At 43.2% G+C, this 20,852-nt stretch overlaps 1 protein-coding gene across 6 annotated transcripts; it reads right to left on the reverse strand.

The window, feature by feature from the left end:
• Positions 1-867: 867 nt before the first annotated feature.
• On the reverse strand, positions 868-20,445 carry PRPSAP2 (phosphoribosyl pyrophosphate synthetase associated protein 2). 6 transcript variants are annotated; one of them, XM_084536405.1, is made up of 14 exons: positions 19,892-20,445; positions 16,798-16,852; positions 15,666-16,190; positions 13,068-13,187; positions 12,350-12,500; positions 11,474-11,526; positions 11,290-11,356; positions 10,132-10,304; positions 9,085-9,200; positions 5,813-5,868; positions 3,426-3,574; positions 2,653-2,723; positions 2,082-2,228; positions 868-1,568 (listed from the first exon to the last, which is right to left on the reverse strand). In XM_084536405.1, exons 5-14 carry the CDS (start codon positions 12,466-12,468, stop codon positions 1,410-1,412), a joined length of 1,110 nt encoding a protein of 369 aa, XP_084392531.1. In that variant the 5' UTR covers positions 12,469-12,500; positions 13,068-13,187; positions 15,666-16,190; positions 16,798-16,852; positions 19,892-20,445; the 3' UTR covers positions 868-1,409. The 6 variants fall into 6 exon arrangements, with proteins under 6 accessions (XP_084392531.1, XP_084392535.1, XP_084392534.1 ...); XM_084536409.1 differs by lacking the exon at positions 15,666-16,190 and having other exon boundaries at positions 16,802-16,852; XM_084536408.1 differs by lacking the exon at positions 15,666-16,190.
• Between the last annotated feature and the right edge of the window lie 407 nt (positions 20,446-20,852).

A 20,852-nucleotide genomic window follows, 5' to 3' on the forward strand; every position in this document is an offset into this window, starting at 1 on the left:
AGCCTCTGAGAAGCTCAGAGCAGGCCATCCCAAGCAGGCACCCAGGGAAGCCTAGCAAAACACCCCTGAACAGGTTAAATTCCACACTGTGGCTGGTTTTGTTTGTTTTTTAAACACGCATCCCACGAATTTGGTCCCAAGTACAAACCTCTGAAAACCCATTTACCTGTGATGAGCTGGATTTATCAGCTGGAACCTCTGGATATTCCATCCTTACAGAGCAGCCACCACCTTTCCCTGCCAACCAAATCCCCAAACCATCCCAAGAAGCCCCATCCTTCAGGTAAACGATTCCACAAGCAGAAATCAAAGGCCATTAAAACCAGCCTTCACATCCCCCCTGCATGATACCCTCCCAATTCCATAATTGTCCCCCTCCAAAAAAAAAAAAACTCCCAAATTCTCCCAAGTCCTCACTGTCCCCTGCCACCCAGCCACAGGTTTAATTTCCTTGCACATAGCCTGAAGCGAAGCAGCACGCTGCAGGTGCGCTGAACCTGACAAATTACAACAAATCTTATCGACACCTTCGTGACAGTCCCCAGAAACCGGGTGGCTGCTGAAAGGTTGCGTGTATTTTGCATTTTACAAGACTGCTCGGCAGAAAGACGGGTTGAAATGCGACGATGAGCATTAGGGTATTAAGGAAAAGCAGCCTCTCCTTGTCTGCAGGTGTTACAGCACAGCAACAAGCAAAACAGATGTTATCTTCCTCGCTGCCGAGAAGCCCGAATCCTGTTTACACTCCCAAGTAGCACATTAGCATAAAAGAATCGATTCACCTCCTGATTTCTTTCAATACCACAGGATCTGCAAATCATTTTTAAGGGGGGACACTTCAGAAGACAAGTGACTATTGTACAAACATTTTTAGAAAGCTCACACAAAACAAATCTTTATTCTTTGTCGCAGAAAATAAATACAGGTGCATATTTCATATGCTTTTCTATAAAAGCACTCCTACAAAATCACTTAACTGCATACAACAGTACAACCTTTTTGGCTTTTAAAATGCAAATATTATACAGTCACTTCATTTTATTATCTTTTAAAGCACTTGTAGCAAGCAGCTTTGGAAAAGGAATGCTTAATTTAGAAGCCAAATTCTTGCCTCAAGTGTTTTGTGTTTGTTTTTTGTTTTTTTCTTCCCCCCACTATGTATATAGTGCAACTAACCTAAAAGCAACTAGAACAGTTTTTTTGTAAAATGTTATCCCTTCCCTCCCCGTCCCTCCCCAAAAAAAAACTGCAAAGAAAAAATTGCTCTTAAAAACTGTTCTACCTTGATACTTAAACCGAGAGGAAACAAAAAGTGGCTCAATAGAAATATTCAGATAAGCACGATGCTTCACAGCTCTTTATCTGTTCGCTTCCAGTTTGGCCCGGGTGTTTCTTTAGACTAAAAAGCATTAATCATCCAGTCCTATATTTCTGAAAAGGTACGACATGGACTCCCCGTTATGGATCCTGCGAATGGCTTCTGAGAGGATCATGCTGATATCCACAGTCTTGATTTTAGGGCACTGGAGTTTCTGTATTTCGTGGGGAATCGTGTTTGTAACAACCACCTACAGAAAGAAAAAAATTTAGAAAGTCTTAACAGCTTCACGCTTTCCACCTCCCATATCAGAACTGCGAAAGGGAATGTCTGTCCTCCAGACCCCAGGAAGCCACCCTTGCTGATAACAGAACAAGATTTTACATTAGTGTCAGGATCCAAATCTTCGGAAGAGCTATGCATTGCTATACTGCGTATCCATGGATACTAATGGCAATATCCTTCCCTCCTTTCATTCTGACACCTAAGGTCAGAGGAAGGTACAAAAATATCCCCCACACTGAAGGGAAAAGTCTGCTTATACCAGCAGTCTGTCGTCTCTCTGCTCTCCCTGGTTTTCCACTGCTGTAGTTTAGGGATATTCTAGTGTACAATTCAACGGTAAGAAAGCCAAAACCCAGCAACATCCCACCTAAGTTCTTAATGCCAGTATATTTTAAGAATTATCGGGAGAAAATTGCTCTTATAAAAAATAAACCAACCAACTAGACCACCTGATTAGCCACTCAGAATTCATGCTTACTTCGTCGATTGCAGATTCCTCTATCAGCCTGGGAGCATCTGACGAGAGCAGGCCATGCGTGGCCATTACGAAGATCTTGTAAGCCCCCCTCTCCTTGAGGGTCTCTGCTGCAGCAAGAAAGCTGTCGACGTCATCTATAATGTCATCCTGTCAAAACAAGACATTCTTGAGTCAGTGAAGATTCAACATGCTCTCAGACCAACGTGTAGTCTTAAGCTACCTACTGATAATGAACGCAGTGCACCCGGAATGACATTTAATCTTTTTCAAATGTTAACAGTTTACATCTAGTGCAAAATGGGCATTTTCGCTCATGTTGTTCTTCAGACACCTGAGCTCGATGGCAAGCATTAGAGTGGAAAAACAGAGTGTCCAAACCTACTGGAACATCACTCCGTAGTTCACACAATCAGCTTCAGTAAATGTGCAGGCTACTGCCTCATGAGAGAAAAAATGCAGTCTCAAAAGCCCACCATCAAAGTTCATTTGCTGATAAAGCAAAAATATACTTGATTTCTGTAACTTCAGCATATTTAGTATCATTTATCAGAAGCTATGGAATCTTACTTACCACGATGATAGCTATTCTTCCTCCTACATCTCCAACAACTGTGATGGGTGGTTTTTCCTTGGGAATCAGCACTGATCAATGGCAATTTTTTAAATTTTTTTTTACAGAGGCAGAAAAAAAAAGAAAAAAAGAAGGTTTATACAATTTACTTCAAGTGTGGAAATGTCAGCTTTGCATGGGTCACCACTGTTTTAGCAAGAAGTGAGGTGACAACTGTTCCAACTATTACAGTGTTGCTGGGAAAAGCACCAAGATTTTAATACTTTTTTTTTTAAGCTTAGTGAAGAAGTATTAACTACATGCAGAGAGCGGCATGCAGGCACAACCAGTTCAATCAGCCTACTGAAACCCAAGCTAGGTTTTCATGCGATGAAGTTTTGCTGGCACAGCTACAGGTCACACCCACGATCAGCAAGGATTCCTTGTCAAGGCTTATGACATTGATCCGGCTCCACACAAAGCCAGCTCAGCTCAGCTTATTAGCTCTGCGTCCCAGAACAAAACTCAAACATTAAAGCCAACTGGCAAAAGTGTGGCCTCTCTGCCACAGGCTCTTCTGACTGGCTGTGGTGGCACAGCTCCTCCCACGCAGGGCACAGATCTCACGACCATCCCAGCACTAAAACTACGGACAAAACGCATAAAATAGTAACCTTTCCCCTTCCTCATGTTCTTATAAAGAATCGCTCCTCTTTGACGGTGCCATCACTGTCCCCCTCTCCCAAAAGCACAAAAAGCAATAGGTGAATACTCTCACACACAAACTTACTTACTGGGTATCTCTAAACTGGGATGAATAGCAGCTACGTTTTTGGCTGTAGGTGGTGAGTGTCGGCCGTCCACCATGTCAGACTCAGCATCTTGAGCTTCCCCGTGAATGACAGCAATTCCCAACCGCAAGCGCTCAGCAAATGACTGTGCCCTGTAGAGAAAGGGTTAAAAAAATGATCCTAAAATCATAAGAAAATACCTAGAAGAAATCACCTATCCCACAGCATCTTGTTTTCACCAGCCCTGTGAGAGTTGAAATAACCTTGAAAGCATCCACACTGGCCTTGCAAGCATCAGGGCAAATGCCGCAAAGTCACACAAATCTGATTATTCCTTTCTGTTTTGCCCAGCAGTCAAAAAACATTTCCTGGCTTTCAGCATTCTTGAGATCCCATGCTTTAGCTGGTCTCATCTAACAGTCACCAAGAATAGCCTAGATGTCCGGGTTGCCTATATTTAATTAAATAGGAAAAAATATTCAAATGAAAACAGAAAACAAATATTCATCTATTTATTTTTAGCAAGACGTGGACTAAGTAAGACAATATCCCAGACCTTCTCACACGTAACCTTGGATATCCTACAGAAAAGAAATCAAAATCATTTTGCCTGACAAGCTACTCTTGAAATTTAAACAGCTCGGATTTCTACAAACTTACAAAAAGTTCCTTCGCCATGCAGCATTTATTTGACTGAAGTTAGGAATTTAGGTAATGAAGTTTAAGGTTAGCTGGATGAGTGTGGAAAGCAGAGTCAGGAAAATGGGAAATTCAGACAGAACTCGTAACCCGGACATGGCAAGCAGCAAGTAAAATGCAGCAGTGACATTCGCCCTACCTTACCTTGCACACCCCGGAGCTCAGCATCTAGCCTGCACCAGCGACCTGCTCTCCTCGTGGTCAAAGTGAGACCAGCACGTCACTTTGTTCTAGCCTTAGTATCTAGGACCCGTGGCCTGAATCACTTCCTTTAACCTTAAGCCTGGCTTCACTATCCAAACAACTCCACCGAGTTATTTGCTCATTGTGATGCTCAGTTAATTAAAATTGGAGAATCTTCTGCCCTATGGTTGTCATACAGTTATTTTTTTTCAAGAAGTTAAATACACAGATAAATTATGATTCCATGCATATTTAAGAGTTATGACTTCGAAGGCGTAATCGTATCAGTGAAACTACAGTAATGATTTAAATATGCAATATTACATTGAATAAAGTTCAAAACAACAGTAAAATGATTTATTCATTTTCCAATAAGCTCAGAAGCTCCTTCAGGAGTAAGTTCTCCTTCACAAGCAGACATTCGTCTGTGAAGCTTGTCCTTAATTAGGCCGAGGTGTTCCGCCACCCTTGTCCAAACACAATGCACCTCCCTCAGACTACTCTGAAATGCTCACATGCACACGTGAAGAAGCTGTACAAACACAGCTCTGGGATGCTCTCCTGCAAAAGTCTCCTTTCCTATACATGTGCAACTCAAGTGAGGTCATTTGCTGGCATACACAGTTACTTGACAAGCATGAAAATGCTTCAGCAAACGCCTGCCTACACCCAAGAGACAATACTGACACCAAATAAAGGAAACAAAGACAAGAAAACGTAAAGTAATTGGCCAAAAGAGAAAAAAAATCACTTAAGTACCACCATTGCGAAACAAAGATGGCAATTTGTTCCCCTCACTGTACTTCTACAAAGTAAAGCATTTTGGATTTACTATATAAAACAATGATTGTTTCCTTTTACAAAGAATATCATGACTCCTTGGCATCAAAGACTAGGTAATGTCTCAACAATTTATTAGTTTGTCACCACAGCAAATAAATTCTCTCTTAAATCATCATCCAACTCTTTACCACCTTCTCGGAGCGGTACAATTCTAGAGATTAGGTAAAGCGAACCAAAAAGCTACAGGAATTAAGAACAATTGTTTGGCCAACAAGAACTTCACAAGGAAAGCAGTCTCAACCATCAAATCCTGTTCCACCACGCTAGGCTGTAAGTCAGCCACACTTAGGATCTGATCAACCACGTTCTGAGCTGTTTGCTAAGCAATTACTTTGGATTAGTGGTGTACCACTTCTAGTGATTTTTCTTCATTCACGGTAGGAAATTCATAACGTAAATGTACACCAGTATTACATCATGTAATTAAATAGCTTCTTTATCAGAAGCACTGCACTGATTTACCACATCAGCTTGTTTTTTTTAACCTCCGTTTAGATTTATTACGATTTTGTGATGATGTAAAAACTGCACATCTGGAAGTGTAGGTGGCAGGGGGTTGCAGGCTGCATCTTTTAACTGTTAAATATCTGTCCTTCGCTCGACCCTAAGAACAAAATGAGGATAGAGATTTCCTGCTCTAACACAAGAGAGCAGATTGTACCCACCTCTTTGCAGACGCAGGTGATTTGGCCACAATTACAGCATTCCTGTAGTCTGGTATCTGTAGCAAATAACAGATAGCAATGTCTACTTCGTATCTTCAGACAAATTTCAACTCAGTAAGAATCAAAACTTCATTTTGCCAAAAGAATTTTAAGCATTTAATGTTTTACCTAACGTAAGAAAGCAATCTCAAGAATCCATGGTACATATTGAGAGTTCACATCTCAGGAAATTCAGATATTAAGCAAATTCGGATTTTAGCTTAAAGTTGTACCTCTCCCAAACACCACGTTATGTACAGATCACACAAAAGTAACCACCTTAGAAGAACGTATGGACTACGCAGGCAAATGTTAAAAAACAGGAAACCATCAAAACTAAAGCTTCCTGTTCGACTTAAGTTGTCTGGTGCATGCACACAACAGTCTTGAATCACTTGAAAACACAGCATTTAATCCATTTCCTCATTTCAGGGTTGTTTTTCAAAGTAAACCAAAAAAAAAAAGACTGGCCTCTCCACATCATATGACTCCTTACAGCGACCATTAAAAGGAATAAAAATTCTACATTCACTGCACCCATACAGGAGCCACAAGCTGTCACTCCACTGCTGGCACTTCCAGACCTTCCACCAGCAGCCTGGGCTCACTTTAGTATCTCACTGCAGCCCCTTCCTTGCAAACTCAGCACTTTCCCTCACTGCACTGCCCTGGGACACTCTGTGCCAGAGCGCAGCACACACAGAACCTGTCTGGTCTTGCAGCAGTTGTCATAATAATGCACAGCCACTCGCAAGTCCTGCAGAGCACATCCAGTCCCAGGGAACCCCACTATTGCAGGCCTGAAGCCTCTTAAACGTTAGATCTGTTAGAGCTGTCACCTGATAAATTTTGAGGGACAGGACCCTGACATGGAGCTCACACTCTTGCTGCCGGACGTTAAATAACAGCTCCAAAACACAGAAATACTCATTTTTTACAACTACAAGCAAGGTAAGTTTTTCCACAGCCTCATCCTCAAACGCACACCATACTTGCTGAGTGTTTCCAAAAGCATTCTATCTGAAAGAATTTTTTCCCATGCTGATTTAACTTCTGAATTTTGGCAGGGGCCGAACCAATTGAAAATGAGAGCTTTTCAGAGGACGAGTCAGGCAGCATTAATAATCCGCAGTGCTACCAACTCCACCTACAATACTGGGAATTCAGCATGTTCTGTCCTTTACAAATGCTTAGTTAAACAACAGGCTATGAAGATTAGCATGATGGAAGGTATGGACAAGGCAGGGCCTGTCATTTGACATAATAAAGGCTTTGATCTTGTTCAGACATCATTGCCTCATTTTTCCCCTGCCAAATTATCAAATTTGTTCGAAATGAAGTCAGAAAGCCAGAAATGTCATCCGAGAGACAGCAAGACATCAACAGCTCCTAGTAACAAAGAGCTATGTCACTCCGAGATTAACGAGTCACTCTGAGCTTAACGTGTACACATAAGGAAGACAGAAGACACTAATTATAAATATTTGCTAGGCATACAAAGGAAAACCACCAAATTATCCGTACACAAATGAGTTTCACTGATCGGACTGACTTCATCCCAGAAAATCAAATAACTCCCTTCACACCTACACATAATTTTCTGACAGGGAACGACTGTACGGCCTCATCCTCTCAACTTTCAGCTAAGTGCTTTGTAAGTGACCTCCGTTCTTATCAAGCTTGACTCTATTTCATGCTATTCAACATATCCCATCACAACTCCCCCTTGAAACATTTTTCATCCTTTGGTATTGACAGTGCAAGATTTGCAGCAAGCTGCTGTCACCGGGAGCTTGAGATGAATACTAAATTCTTCCGGAGCAGCACGGAATGAATCTTTCACAAAAGGGATACTACACATCACTTGGCTAGTGAAGTACTTGCTAGCACATATCCTGTGTGATCAGGTAGGTTCGGTCAACTTCTGTTTTAGCAAGTCATCTCACAAACAAGCAGAGGAATCAAGAAATTAAAAGCTGAAAGGATCTTTTAAGTCCTCTCTACACATACTTCAGCAGAGCTCTGTGAACGTTCGTTTGTTAGAAAGCACCAGGAGAGCCAGACTCAAAGCTGCAGCAAATCTTCCTAAAACGTTAAGACTTTGGGTATCAAGATGTGCTTAAAGACTAAACTGGGAACGTGGCCTTGTTACCTACCATAGTCCACAGGTTCAAGTAACATACAACAACACAACTTGTCTTCAGTCTACATATCTGGCTTTCCACTTTTTTTTTTTTTTTTTTTTTTTTTTTAACTTATATATTGATTACAATATGCAATACTTCTGTCTTGGTGCACAAGATGAATGACTGTGGCAAAGCCAGAGCCGGGAATTTTGTTCTATCATCTTCCCTCTTTCTCAGACAGACAAATTACCAAACAAATTGTAATGACACATTCAAATGGTAACTGATTCCCCAACAAACTTTTAGAAGTATCATAAAAAATACTTTTTTTTCCTTCTTTTTTCAAACTAAGGCACTTCTCTCTCTTTACAACAAAAATGCTTGAGTTCAAAAAGTAAGAGCAAACTATACGTTTTCTTCTCAGCAGGAGGAAAAGATTTGCTTTCTTCCAAATGATGATTAGGCAGACATAATCCACGTCTTACACCTACAATTACCAACTGCACAATTTGTCCACATGAATCTATCAGTAGCACTTCTCAAAGCACTTTATAAAAGTAATATCCATTTCAAAGATGGAGAAATGGCTGCACAGAACATCAGAAGTTAAGCTCCCTCAAGTCAAGACATGCTGAACAAACAGCAGGTGGAGATTTCCCCACAACAGAAGTCATCTGTTCTTATTTTCAGATTAGGATGGATAGGCTCTCATCGTTTACGAGTTAGCCTGCAAAATATTTTCATAATGCTATATAAATTACACCTACACCAGCATTCCATCCTGTAAATAGCAAGGAAATTGGAAACAGAAAAGGAAGAGGATACTCAGAATAGAAAAATGCTCTTTTATATACATGTATTACTTAGCAGGATATGTATAAGATGACAGAACAGCATCCTTACATGGAAAATAAAATGCCAGTTCTTCATGAAAAGGAAAATCAGGCCTCTCTGGGAAGGAAAAGAACCAACACACCACTTCCTGCCCCAACATGACCCTCCCCCCTTTAAAATTCTGTTTGAATTGTTAATCTTTTCACAGGAATTTCACAAGCCTTGAGACGTTGCAAAAAATAATTAAAACAGCGTAAAGTAGGCCTTCCTCACCTCTTCCTGGATGTACTGTAGTAAAAATGGAGATGCTCTCAAGTTATCAACTGGAATATTGAAGAAGCCCTGTATCTCCTTCTGATGTAAATCCATGGTAATGAGATGAGTTAGTCCTTAAAAAAAGACGCATGAAGAAGCAGGTCAGGAAAAGTGAGCAATAACAGATACACTTTATTTCTCTAGTAAGTTTAACAAGTTTGTTCAGAACAAACTCTCTAAGCTACATTAAAACAAGAACATTATGCTACATGCTTTCAGTAAGCCTAGTAACTATGTCCCTTTTAAATACACAAGGGTTATCCCTGCTTCCCAATCGCTACTGTGTCTTCAACAAGCACCTGAGAACAATCCCCATAACTGAAGCAGTAGTGCCACACTGAGGCAGGTATGCTCCTTCTCCATTTACACCTGACAACGTGGAACCATGAACAAGATAAATGGTCCTCTACCACATAGTGGGACACAGTAAACACTGGAGTTCTGAACTCCTCAGAAAGGGACCCAAATTCTAATCACTGCCACATTTCTTCTCTCACAATAAGAACCCGATCGCAGTGTTCATTTTAACTGCCAATTCTTCCCAGGGAAGGAAAGCAAAAGGAAAGAAGCAGGAAATAAAGTGTCTTAATGGCTGAAAATGCACAAACTCATTCTCCCACCTCGACTCAAATGTAAAGGACAAACAAAATATTCAACAGCTAAGACAGACAGACTAGAAATGACAAAGTACAACTGCTCAAAAATGTAAGAAAGGCCAAGAACAGCATTATGAGGGAGGGATAGCACAGCCCAAAGCAGCAGACTCATCTTGCCAGTACAGTAGGATGCGATGTAAAATGGATGTTGTGAGATGTATTTGTTTTTAAATGAACTCACCATCTAGAAACATCTCTAGTTATATTCTATGCGTACTTCAAACTTACTAAAAATAACTGCAAAGTTTTTCAACAAAGTCCCACCTTGTGCACAGACCTCTTTGGATCTGAGCGCTGCCCGTGGGACCCCCCATTTCCTTGATTATTCCACAACAACCTGCATTCTTACCAGCCTTGCACATCATTGAAGCCAGTAATTTAGAGACAATGGAGCCCCTTTTTCTCATCTTGCACTGCTTGCTGTATGGGAAGTAAGGAATCACTCCAATAATGCTTTTGGCACAGGATGTTTTACAAGCGTACACCATGATCAGGAGTTCCATGATCGTAGTATTCACATCCCTGGAATGAGAAGCGTCTAGTTCTGTATTCATGCATAAAAATCCTGCAGCTGAATTCAACACAACATCTACATCCATTACTTCACTGTATTACAGTGTGAGAGATCTTCATTGCAAATCCAGCTGCACACCTAAGGATGTAAGCGTCCTGTACCCAGCATTTTAATTCTTTACTAGAATTACATTTCATTATTATTTTCACTTTTTTTTTTTTTTGGTCAATTCAGCACTTTTCAGCATACTCCATTTTCAGGCTTTTGGTAATACAGCATGTTGCTGTGACAAACTACAACATATTTTTTATCTCCAACATCTATTTCTATTGCTCACAAAGCAAAATAGATGTATTTTTCAGTATCGATAACCCTTAAAAAAAAAAAAATCAGATTTACAACATAGTTCTCTTTTGTTCAAGCCAACAGCAGGCTAAATATTTACTAACTGTCATCTATTTTCTGATCTAAATGAGAAGACAGAGGGTATCTATACATGAGAACCAGTCATCAACTAAAGGACCTACTATCTTTGCTGCGATTAGAAATCAAAAAAAAAAAGTCTGTATTTTTAAAGTTCTTTTCACAAAAACAACAAAACTGTTTTCTGAGTCACACAACATATTGCCCAGGAAATGCTCCTCCTACATTTAGAGCTTTGTGATGGTGCTGGAGCCATGGTAGCTGAAAAGGGAGGAATTTAAAGAGAATGTCATGAGCAAAAGAATGCACTTAGCGAAAGAACACAGAAACCATGGGGAAAGTTTCGTTGACATTTTCATTGAAAATGAAAATAGAAGTTGGCTTACATTGAAGTCTTCTTTGTGCATGTATCAAAACAAAAAAAAGCACACAAAGAGAAGCCTCTATAATTAATCTAAGCTTATTATACTGTGTCACATACATAATATGCAAAGAAAAGTTAGAACAGAAGCATTCCTATGGATGGTCCACATCAAAACGCTTGTACAGTGTCTCTCAACAACTACTCACTTTGAAACTGTCTGGATGATGAACACATCCTTCCCTCTCACAGACTCCTGGATCTGCACTCGTGTTTCTGTTAAGAGAAGTAGGTAAGATGTGAGGAGCAAGATGCAACGGAATCAAGAAACGGGCAGTGATACAGGCAGATTGTAGGTAGGTAAGTTTCCAGTTCTGCCCGTGAAATGCTCACCTCTGTTTGGCTCTTGATAAACCTGAACCTTCCCCATCTCAACCCCTAATCGCCTGCAGGAGAAGAAAAATTAGAACCAGAAGTCAGTAAGTGAAAATGAAAGGCTAAATGAATGCAAAGCCCATTAAAGTGCAAAACCATTAAAGCAGTTGTGATAGTTACTGAAAATGCCATATTTGAGGAGAAAAACAGGAAAAGAAAGCCCAAACACTAAAACCAGTTGCACTCTCTCTGTATCTATATAGACAGATGACAACAAACATTCACAATGCTTAAGAGTCCACTTTTAAAGCATCCTTTTCCATAGACAAATGTCAGTCTGGAGTGAATAGGAAATCTGAGTTTCTGCTGTGTTTATTCCATTTCAATATTAGCACAGCCCATCACCACTAAAAAAAAAAAAGTAGGAAGGAATATGATAGGTACGTATGCCCAAGTTCTTCGGAGGCATGATGCCTTTCTATATCTTCTGAAGCTATTCATGTATTTAAAGCTAATAGATGTCCCCATCTAAAACGAATAATGAGGACAGATCTAGTTTTGCCCCTATGAAAACTCTGTTACAAGGAGATTGCGAACATGCTGAAAACTCGTGCCCCGGGTATTTAACGCTACCCAAACATTCATTTTCCTGCATTCACAACAACATACTGCAGACAACCACAACCTGTCACTGAAAAACTTAATCACAAGTTACTTTCTTTGTTATCGACCTGTTGAAATAGGCTGTACAATACCGTACACCAGATGTTCATCCCAGCTGTGATAGCTTTCCCGTGTAACTACCACAAAACAGAGAAATCAGTCTTCTCTAAAAGAAGTCCCCTTACAATGGCACCAAGATCCCAAGCTGCCCTGCAGGCAGGTTTTACTTACTCCGCAATCCTCTTCGATAGTTCCATGCATGATGAATTGGAATTAGCTGAAAACAGCACCAGTCCTCCCTTCGTTATATTCATGTTGGCCCCAATTTCAGTTGATGGCACACAAAACATCAAACCTAAGTTGTCTTCCCACTCCTAGAAGACTGGAAGAGAGCAAAAGCTTTAAAAATCAAAAATGGAGACATTTTCTCTGTTTAGACAGTGAAGGGTTTCTCATAATCCTGTACTCTCCATCATTCTTACTATTTACCAACATTTTAATAGCACACACAGATATCCTTATAGAGGTTTGTGGCCCACAAGCTACACTGTTTACAAGCTAGCTCAGGACACCCAGCAGTGGGGCACAAAGAACAGACTTGTGCCTCTCTTGCCTTCCTTCTCCTGTCCCCAAGCTTCACACACCCACCAGCAAAACGCTTCAGTAGAGGCCTCCAAAGGATCTCTCCTCGACAATATCTTAACAGTTGGTTATTTATTTATTTGCTTATTAAATGCTTTCCTCAGGCTATCACCTAGCAGCATAGATTCTCTTTTCCAGTACCCTTTCTAGAACTGAGCAATGCTGACTTTCAAAATCACAAAGCCAGTCAGAGGTAGAACTGAGCCAAGAGAGCCCTTAGGTCCTAACTCTCTGCTAAATTGACTAGAGGCATCTATTTCCATAGCTGTGCATCTTTCCACCTCTTTTAAACAAATTATAAACTTACAAATAAGGATGAAATGTAAGGAAGAGCTCAGTAAAGCTGGTAGCTGTAAATAATGCTCTCTTGCACAAGGCATCCACTTGATGAAGCAGCTGTTGTCATTCTTTGATACTAATATTTCTCCTGTGAAAACAGGAGAAAAACATCAAGAGGAAATCTATACATTTTCCCCCAAAATAAAAGCAAACACCACTACTTGATGGGATTCCATCTTCACACTTGTTATTCTTTTTTGAAACATCGTATTTTCATGCCCTATTCTCACATAACGTTTTGTTCAAATAAAAGAAACTATCATGCTTACCAGCAGCCAAAAAAGTCCAAGGCTGCAGCACCTCACTTATGTATAAATAGCTCATTTGTGTAGCGTTTTAGCATTAAGTAGGGGGCTGAAAATATCAAATAGGAGCTGTATAATTCAAAATAAAGTGAATGGGAGCTCAGATAAATCAATAACTTCCCTGGCAAACATCTCCCTATGGAGAAACCTAAATTCTTCAAGTCACCTGTAGCTGTTCAAAAAAAACTGAAGGCTTATTGACTACCAAGTGCTCCCAAACAGCATTTAATTTTCATGCTTAGGGGAACAGCTGGCTAGCTCTGTTATAAAACTACCCCAGCCCACCTTTGCAACCTGCTATACTGTTGCTTGGCTTGGCCCAGTCCCAGCAGTGCACCCAATTCATCCTCTGTCGGGATCCAGGGTCAAGTCAGGAACTTCCTAACGCCAACCCCTTCATGAAGGTTGTGCTATGCTCAGCTGCTGTGAATGAAAACCTGCCCTTTGCCAAAACTTCCCAAACATGCAGAAAGAGCACGAACAGGGACAACCTCAGCAATGGAATTTGAATGCCCAGTTGTTGACTCCATTAAACCCAGTAGGATCCCTATACCTGGCTTCCTGGTACATCCTTATCTTACGTATGTATGTATGTGTATATACATATATATATATATACACACACACACCTTACCCTGGAATACCACAATCCCATATCCTATACCATTAAAAAAAAATAATAATTCATTTCTGCCTGTACTTTCAGACATTTGTGAAAAAATAAATAAATAAAACCAACACCCAACTCCTAAAAGGCAGCGGTTACAGACATCCAGTCTAAAGCTTACCTATACCCATCCCAAACCAGGCTCCCCACAATTTAAGGGAAAATAAAAATCAAATTCCATTTCCTAGCTCATGTTTCTTCCTTCGTTCCGCTACACGCTTAACCTCCACAGCTCCCAGGTGGCCTGCCAAACATCCCTAATGGCGTTAAAGACATCTTAAATCCAATAAAGTGGGCACGTACTAGAAATGCTTTTAGGATCTGGAACATCACCTGAAGTACCCTTCTTGTATGATCAGATGGGAGCAACATAAAGATGGCTTTCAGATAGTACTGGAAATATTTACATGGTGGTTTTTAATGACGATTTCTTTCCAGTTGTTACCTCTTTGCTGCATGGATTAAGAAAATGAGGGGAATTAAGAAATGTGCTGAAAGACAAGTTTTTTCCTGTTCATCACTCAGGATGTATTTTACTCCACAATACGATGCTGACATTCACAAGCAACACCAAAGATGTTTTTTTCTTATAACCACAGGCCAAGGACTTCACTTGCGGATGTACTTCAGCAGCAACAAGTGGGCTACACTGTGTGTGAGGCAGGAAGAAGCCCTGTTTGCAGTGTAACGCTGATGTATCAAACTTTAGAAGGGTATTGGGATGACAGCATGCTCACAAAAACTTTATTAGGGGTGTAAAGACATGAACCCACAAACGGACGTGAGACCACAAACCTCTCTGGCTTGAGGTGGGCAGGTCTTCCAAGCCAACATGGACTGGAAGAGAATGCATGCATCCAATGCAGGCACTGCCCACGAACTCCTACCTTTTCTTTCGGGCTGCACACAGCTACACAAACACGTGAGGATGGGCACAGTTACAGGACTGGATGTCCACAAGCTTTATTCCCACCTGCTGCACCTCCACGGGCTTTTACACCTCCACAGCATGAGCACACCAACAGCCACTGAGGCAAAGATAAACTGCCTGGGACCACCACAGCACCGCTCCTGTGATCCTCAAGGGCTGAGGGGGGAAACCGGACCCCCACACACACCCCACTCCCCACGAGGGGATGCAATATACCCCAAAACCAGGGCTGTGTCCCCCGGGACTACATGGCAAGAGGGTCGCCCCTTCAGCCCCACACCTCCCTGTGTCCCCCAGCTGCTCCTGGTGGGGGGCTGCACACCCCCAGCCCCCCTGCACCTCAGGATCCCCCTCCCCTCCCTCAGGGGGTCTGGGGGCTGCTCCCCCTTTCACCTGAGGGAGCGAGGAGCCCCCGGCTGCCCTGGGGAGAAGAAAAAAGGGGAAAAAAGGGAAAAAGAGGGGGAAAAAAGAGGCTCGCTCCCTCAGAACCCCCTGAGGCGAGGCCCTCGCAGCCCCTTCCTCAGGCGGCGGACCCTGTGTGAGGGAAGGGAGGTTGGGGGGGGAGGGGGGGGGGGGCGCTGTGAAAGGGGGCACCCTGCCCTCACGCAGCCGCTTGAAGCGAGACTGATGGAGCTCCAGGAGCCCCTTCGGTTAATGCCTTACCTGCCGGCTCCGGCCCCCCGGCCCCGGGTGAAGCGGCCCCGGCCGGAGAGGTCGGGGAGAGGCGGAGGCAGCGGCGGAGCTCGGCCCCTCCGGTTGCGCCGCTCGCAAGATGGCGGCGGCGCCTCACGGGGGGGGAGCGCGAGGGGCGGGCGCGAGGCGACGCCCTCACCCCCCCCGCCCCCCATCCCCCGCCGCCTTTCCCGCCTAAGGCTGAGGGGAGCTCCCCGCCGCCGCCATCTTGGCCCCGCGATGGTGCTGGGGGGTGTGTGGGGGTTCCCGTTAATAAAGCTGCTTTTTTTTTTTTTTATCGTTTTTTCTCCTTTTAAATGCCACCCGAGGTGGGCGGCGGCCCCCTCTGGGGTGCGAGAGCCCCCTCGGAAAGGTATAAGGAGGCAGATGTCTGTGGTTTTGCTCCCATGGGGTGGCTGGATGCACTGCTGTGGGCTCCACCAGCACAACGGAGGGGCTTCACCATCCCCAGCTTTTGCTGTCTTATCCAACAGTGCTTGCGGAGAATTAAATGTTCTGTAAAGTCAAAAACAATAGCAAAAAGTGGTCCCTCAATTCCTTTATAAATACTGTCCAAAGCATGCACAATTTGTCTGGAGTCCCGTGTTCCCCCCCCCCCCCCCATAACACTTGGGTTAAATTGAATGAATGTGTGTTTTACCTAATTTGCAGCAAGAGGATGGGTTAAGTCACTCTTTAAAAGCCCAGGTTTATCACAGGACAGCATCCATGACAAAAGCTGTGTGTACTTTCACTCCTTGGACAAACTTTAGCGTCATCCTGCATAAATTCAGGATAAGGCTCTTGCCAGGGTTATCCATCTGTCCCTTCTTCCTCCCTCCCCTCCAAGTAAATACTCAAGCACCAAAGCTTTTTCCTTTTCTGACCCTTTTTCCCCTAGCTCTGTGGCTAGAAGCTGTTTTAAGTTGTGCTTTTCAGTGTGCCCAAGATCAACAGCACTTTATTACATACGGATCAGAATTTTTAGCATTTAGAGTAAAGGTACAGATCAGGTATTTCTCATCACAGCGTCTCTCATAACTGAATTATATTTATTTATTCCTGGACTGCAACATACAAGGTGCATTTGAGCAAGGCCTGGAACACCTGGACAGATACTTACATACCATGAAAGAGGAAGGAGAGGCACAGCTGCCAGGACTTCTCACCAGATGCACCTGAAAAACCAACAACTTTTGGTTTAATATTTCAAAACAGTTTCTGCCATTATGAGCTGTATTTTCCACATTAAGTATTCACACACCAGTGCTTCCCCGTTGCTCACAGTATTTGCTTCTTGCATTCTAACACTTCATCAGTTGTCTCTTTTTCCACTTCCAGCAGTCAAAACTGGGCAGGAGAGCAATTTAACCTGGAGCAGCTGCCAGGTGCAGAGCTCTCCGCTCGTAGCACTCTCAAAAAGCAAAGACATCTGTCTGAAATATGTGAGCAGGGAGACCGTAAGCTTGTTTGTGCCCTCAGAGACACAATGCTGCAGTCATTCTGTGTTTCTGGAGCATCTCTGACTCGCACTGCTAAGCATAAGAAAATGGGCCTCACCCTCCCCACCATTTCCAGTCTGCATTTTTCTGATTACATGCTGGTGTTCCCACTGTCAATTTAGGTTCACTGATCTTTGTATTTCAAAAATCTTTGTTTTATTTTGTTTGGGGGAAAAGGAGTCTTTGAGCTTTTTGTTAGCCTCTTCACAGCAGCAGAGATTTCTCTTAACATCAGTCTTCATCGCAGGATTTCACTACAGGCTGGCATGGCAGAGCAGTTTAAGGCAGAACAGCTAGAAACAACACATATTGAAGCAATGACCCATAATGTAATTAGCAGCCTTCCCCAAAAGCATTCTTCAATACCCTGGGGACACCCAGAATTTGCTGACTACTTGATTCATGCTGCCCCAAATTCCTGGCATTGCCTAAGCAAACCACAGAACCAGGAACTGAAAAGATTGTCTTCTGATGCCTTTGTTTTCTTAGAGCAAATCAATTTCTTTCCTGTTTCTTTTTTTTTTTTTTTTTCCTGATCAGAGGAATGTAAATTTAAATCTCAAGTCCCAACGGAGAGGGATTTGTTAATTTTACAATATGCTATCCAAGAGTTTACAAATAGTTCCTCCAAAATGAGCACCTGGATTTTATTTCGTTTACAATGATCCAATTAGCAATCATCTAAGGAATTCTGAAAAAATGCAGGGTGTGAATATAGAGGCTCAGAGAGATTTGCTGTTCTAAATCCAGATGCAACTCTGGCAGGAAGAAATGTTCATAAATAAATAAATAAATAAATCCACGCCTAGTCCAGCCAAGGTGAAGGGCGCTGCTCATCCCGTGCTTGGCTGGATGACAGCCTGCATGCATCACCTGAGAAAAGACAAATGCTACTATCATCCAGTCTCCTAAGCTTCATCCATCACTGCTCTGCCAGGTTGTGGTGGTGTTTTTTTGTTTGTGTGAGTGGTGTTTGTTTTAAATAAAATTGGATATTATACTCCTCTGCCAATCTATGTGATGGTAAGAATTATTAAGCTTGGCATGCTGGGGAAACATTTTGATTTGATCCTAACACGGCCCTGTGAACATGTTTTGTCTCTCCCAACAGTTAGTCCTACAAAGCATCCTGAAGACGTCCTCTGCCCTACATGTGAGCCTGCTGGGATGTTCTGCAGTGCATGGGCACCAAGCACAGCCTGGAGGCCATCACCTCCCATCCCTGCCTCGGGAATGACTGTGTCTGGTTTCCAGAAGATGCCAGCTTGGACATTGCCCAGCTAGTGAGGCAGAACTCGGAGCAGCTATAAACACATTTCTGAATCAAGGGAAGGAAGAGTAATTTTATGATTTTTTCCCATACTTGATAGTGATCTGGAAAATAGTATTCCCCGCTTCTGGGAACCAAAGAGCCTTAAAAAAGGCCCCAGAGCAGAGTACACATCTTATCTATGTGAAGGGCTATGTAGGTAGACAGCATTCTTTTTGTTTTATCAAGCATTACTGCCTAACTGTGGCTTGTCTGTCTGCAGGAAATAGGCACCAACTCTTTCTGTTACAGTCACATTCCTCCTGAGTCATGAAGCTTTGTCTGAAAAAAAGCCACTGAGTTTAGTTTGTGTTCCTGTTTCTAGCAGTGCTCTGAGTTCCGGGTCAGTCTGAAATGATTAACAGAGATCTGCTGCATCAGCCTTCAGCATGGGCACAGGGTTATCTCCTATCAGCCTTCAAACAAAGGAGCGAGAGGCTTGTTGGAATAGCCAGTGTTTAACAGGTCACTGCACAGAAAAACATCTCAGGCTGGATGAAAAGGCAAGAATTTGAACAAACGCTGCCCTGAAACAGAACAGCAGCAGCATCTTTCGCTTCATTCGCATTTTCTCTTTGCTGTGCCTGTCCTGCAAAGCCTGCGTAACACCCGATCGCCTCCTGCTTACAGATGTGGTTTGCCCTTCGATTCTCCATTAGACAAAAGCCATTGAACTGAACAATGAAGCAATGTCATTTTAGGAAAATTGACCGGCTACACAGTGCCAAACATCCCATTGCTCTCTGTCCTGCCCACTGGGTCCTGGTGTGACTTGCCATTCACTATTACTGCGCTACGCTACAGCTCCTCTACAGGGAGAGAGCGAGCACGCATCATGTTAGTGAAGATAAAGGAAGGGTTCAAATTAGTCATGGGTCAGTGTACGGCAGGCTTGCTCATTAAAGCCGAATTCAGAACAGAAGAAGAGATCCTGTGCCTCACATACACAGATGTACAGAGTGAAGAAAGTTTTGGTGTCCAACTCTGCCCCGTGCAGCTAAGCAGAAACCAGGAGATGTGCAGGGAAGGACCAAAGTGCAACCAGCAGAGACACCCTGTTCACCCTGTTCCCTTCCCAGCTTGGTGCTGACCCTGGGCCAGCAGTAACAGGTTAACTCCTGCACAGGGTGGGATCCTCACCCAGCCGCTACACCAAGAAAAGATGGAGAGACCCTGCAAAGGCTCGGCCTGCGTGATTTACTAACGCTATTACCAACACCTCTCCTTCACAGAAAAGCTTTTTAACAATATCAATCCTCTAACTTGTCGTATTCTTTCCTGCCTAACTTCACCAAGCTCTGGAAGAGGTTCTGCTCTCAGACCTCCCAGCACTGTCTTTTGCTTAGCCTCATCTAACAAGTCCATTCCCCAAACTCAACAATGGGACACTTAAAAATTTTACTCACCAGGAAGGGTTCACCAGAGGAAATGCAAGGGAACTAGCAGCTTTCACACAGGCTTTTACCATCTCATTAAGTCCTCCTTAATCTCATTAAGTCCTCCTTAATGAGACCTTCCTCACCTGCTGCAATCACCCTCCCATTTGCTACACCCACCATCATGCTGCTGGTGTTTTCGAGGCTGTCTCAGCTCCTACTCTTCCCTCCCTCTTTCCATTTAGTTATTCTTCCATCTGCACTGGGTAGTGAGCTATCACCTTCCCCTGCTCCCTTCCTTGGAGGATAGCTCTGGGCCACAGCTCCGTCCAGAGCATCCTCTGTACTCAGAAGGCACGGGCTTTGTTTTTCTGCCCGTGGGCTCACCACGACAAAGCCTCTAGCCAAAAATCACCCGCCAAGTCCTTCCCAGCTCTTCACCAAGATGTTTTGGCTGTACCGTATCCACCACACTCAACTCCAAAGCATTAAAGACCTCACCAGACTGCTCACCCTGCTCTGCTAATTCACCCCAAACACCCTGACTGCCAAAACTCGCTTATTTTCTGCTCTCCCCGTGCACAGCCCCAAGTGGCTCTGTGCATCCCAGCCCTCTTTATACACTCTGGGCTATCTGCTCACCCACGGATCGGCCCCTCCGCAGGGCCAATCAGCCCCGTGCCAGCAGGGCAGCCAATTTGCACCTTTCCCAATAACTGCAAACACCACGGGGTTCAGGCTGTTCCTGGAGCCCAGCGCCACCCATCCCATCGCATCTGAAAGAGCCTTGAGAGCAAAGCTGCGTCAGAGGGCAGCACAGCTGCCCAAATATTCAACCTCTTGGGATTTTTTACATGCCTTTGGAAATTTCTCTCTCCTTCTTTTTTTATTTCTTTTCATTCAAGCTTTTCTAGACACACACAAGCCAAACATGAATAGCAGAGAGAATGGGCAGCCTGCCTTCTAGTTAGGAATGAGGGACTACCATGAC

This window comes from Aythya ferina (genome assembly GCF_964211825.1).
Source record: "Aythya ferina genome assembly, chromosome: 15".
NCBI classification, from domain to species: domain Eukaryota; kingdom Metazoa; phylum Chordata; class Aves; order Anseriformes; family Anatidae; genus Aythya; species Aythya ferina.

Bases quoted from the DNA above. Each gene is read 5' to 3' on its own strand.
- PRPSAP2 (XM_084536409.1), bottom strand. From the start codon at position 12,468: ATGTTTTGTGTGCCATCAACTGAAATTGGGGCCAACATGAATATAACG. The intron at 3,575-5,812 runs GTGGGTACAATC...CTTTCTCTACAG, and splicing joins TCACCTGCGTCTGCAAAGAG to GGCACAGTCATTTGCTGAGC. The intron at 2,724-3,425 runs GTAAGTAAGTTT...GCCATTGATCAG, and splicing joins TCCCAGTTTAGAGATACCCA to TGCTGATTCCCAAGGAAAAA.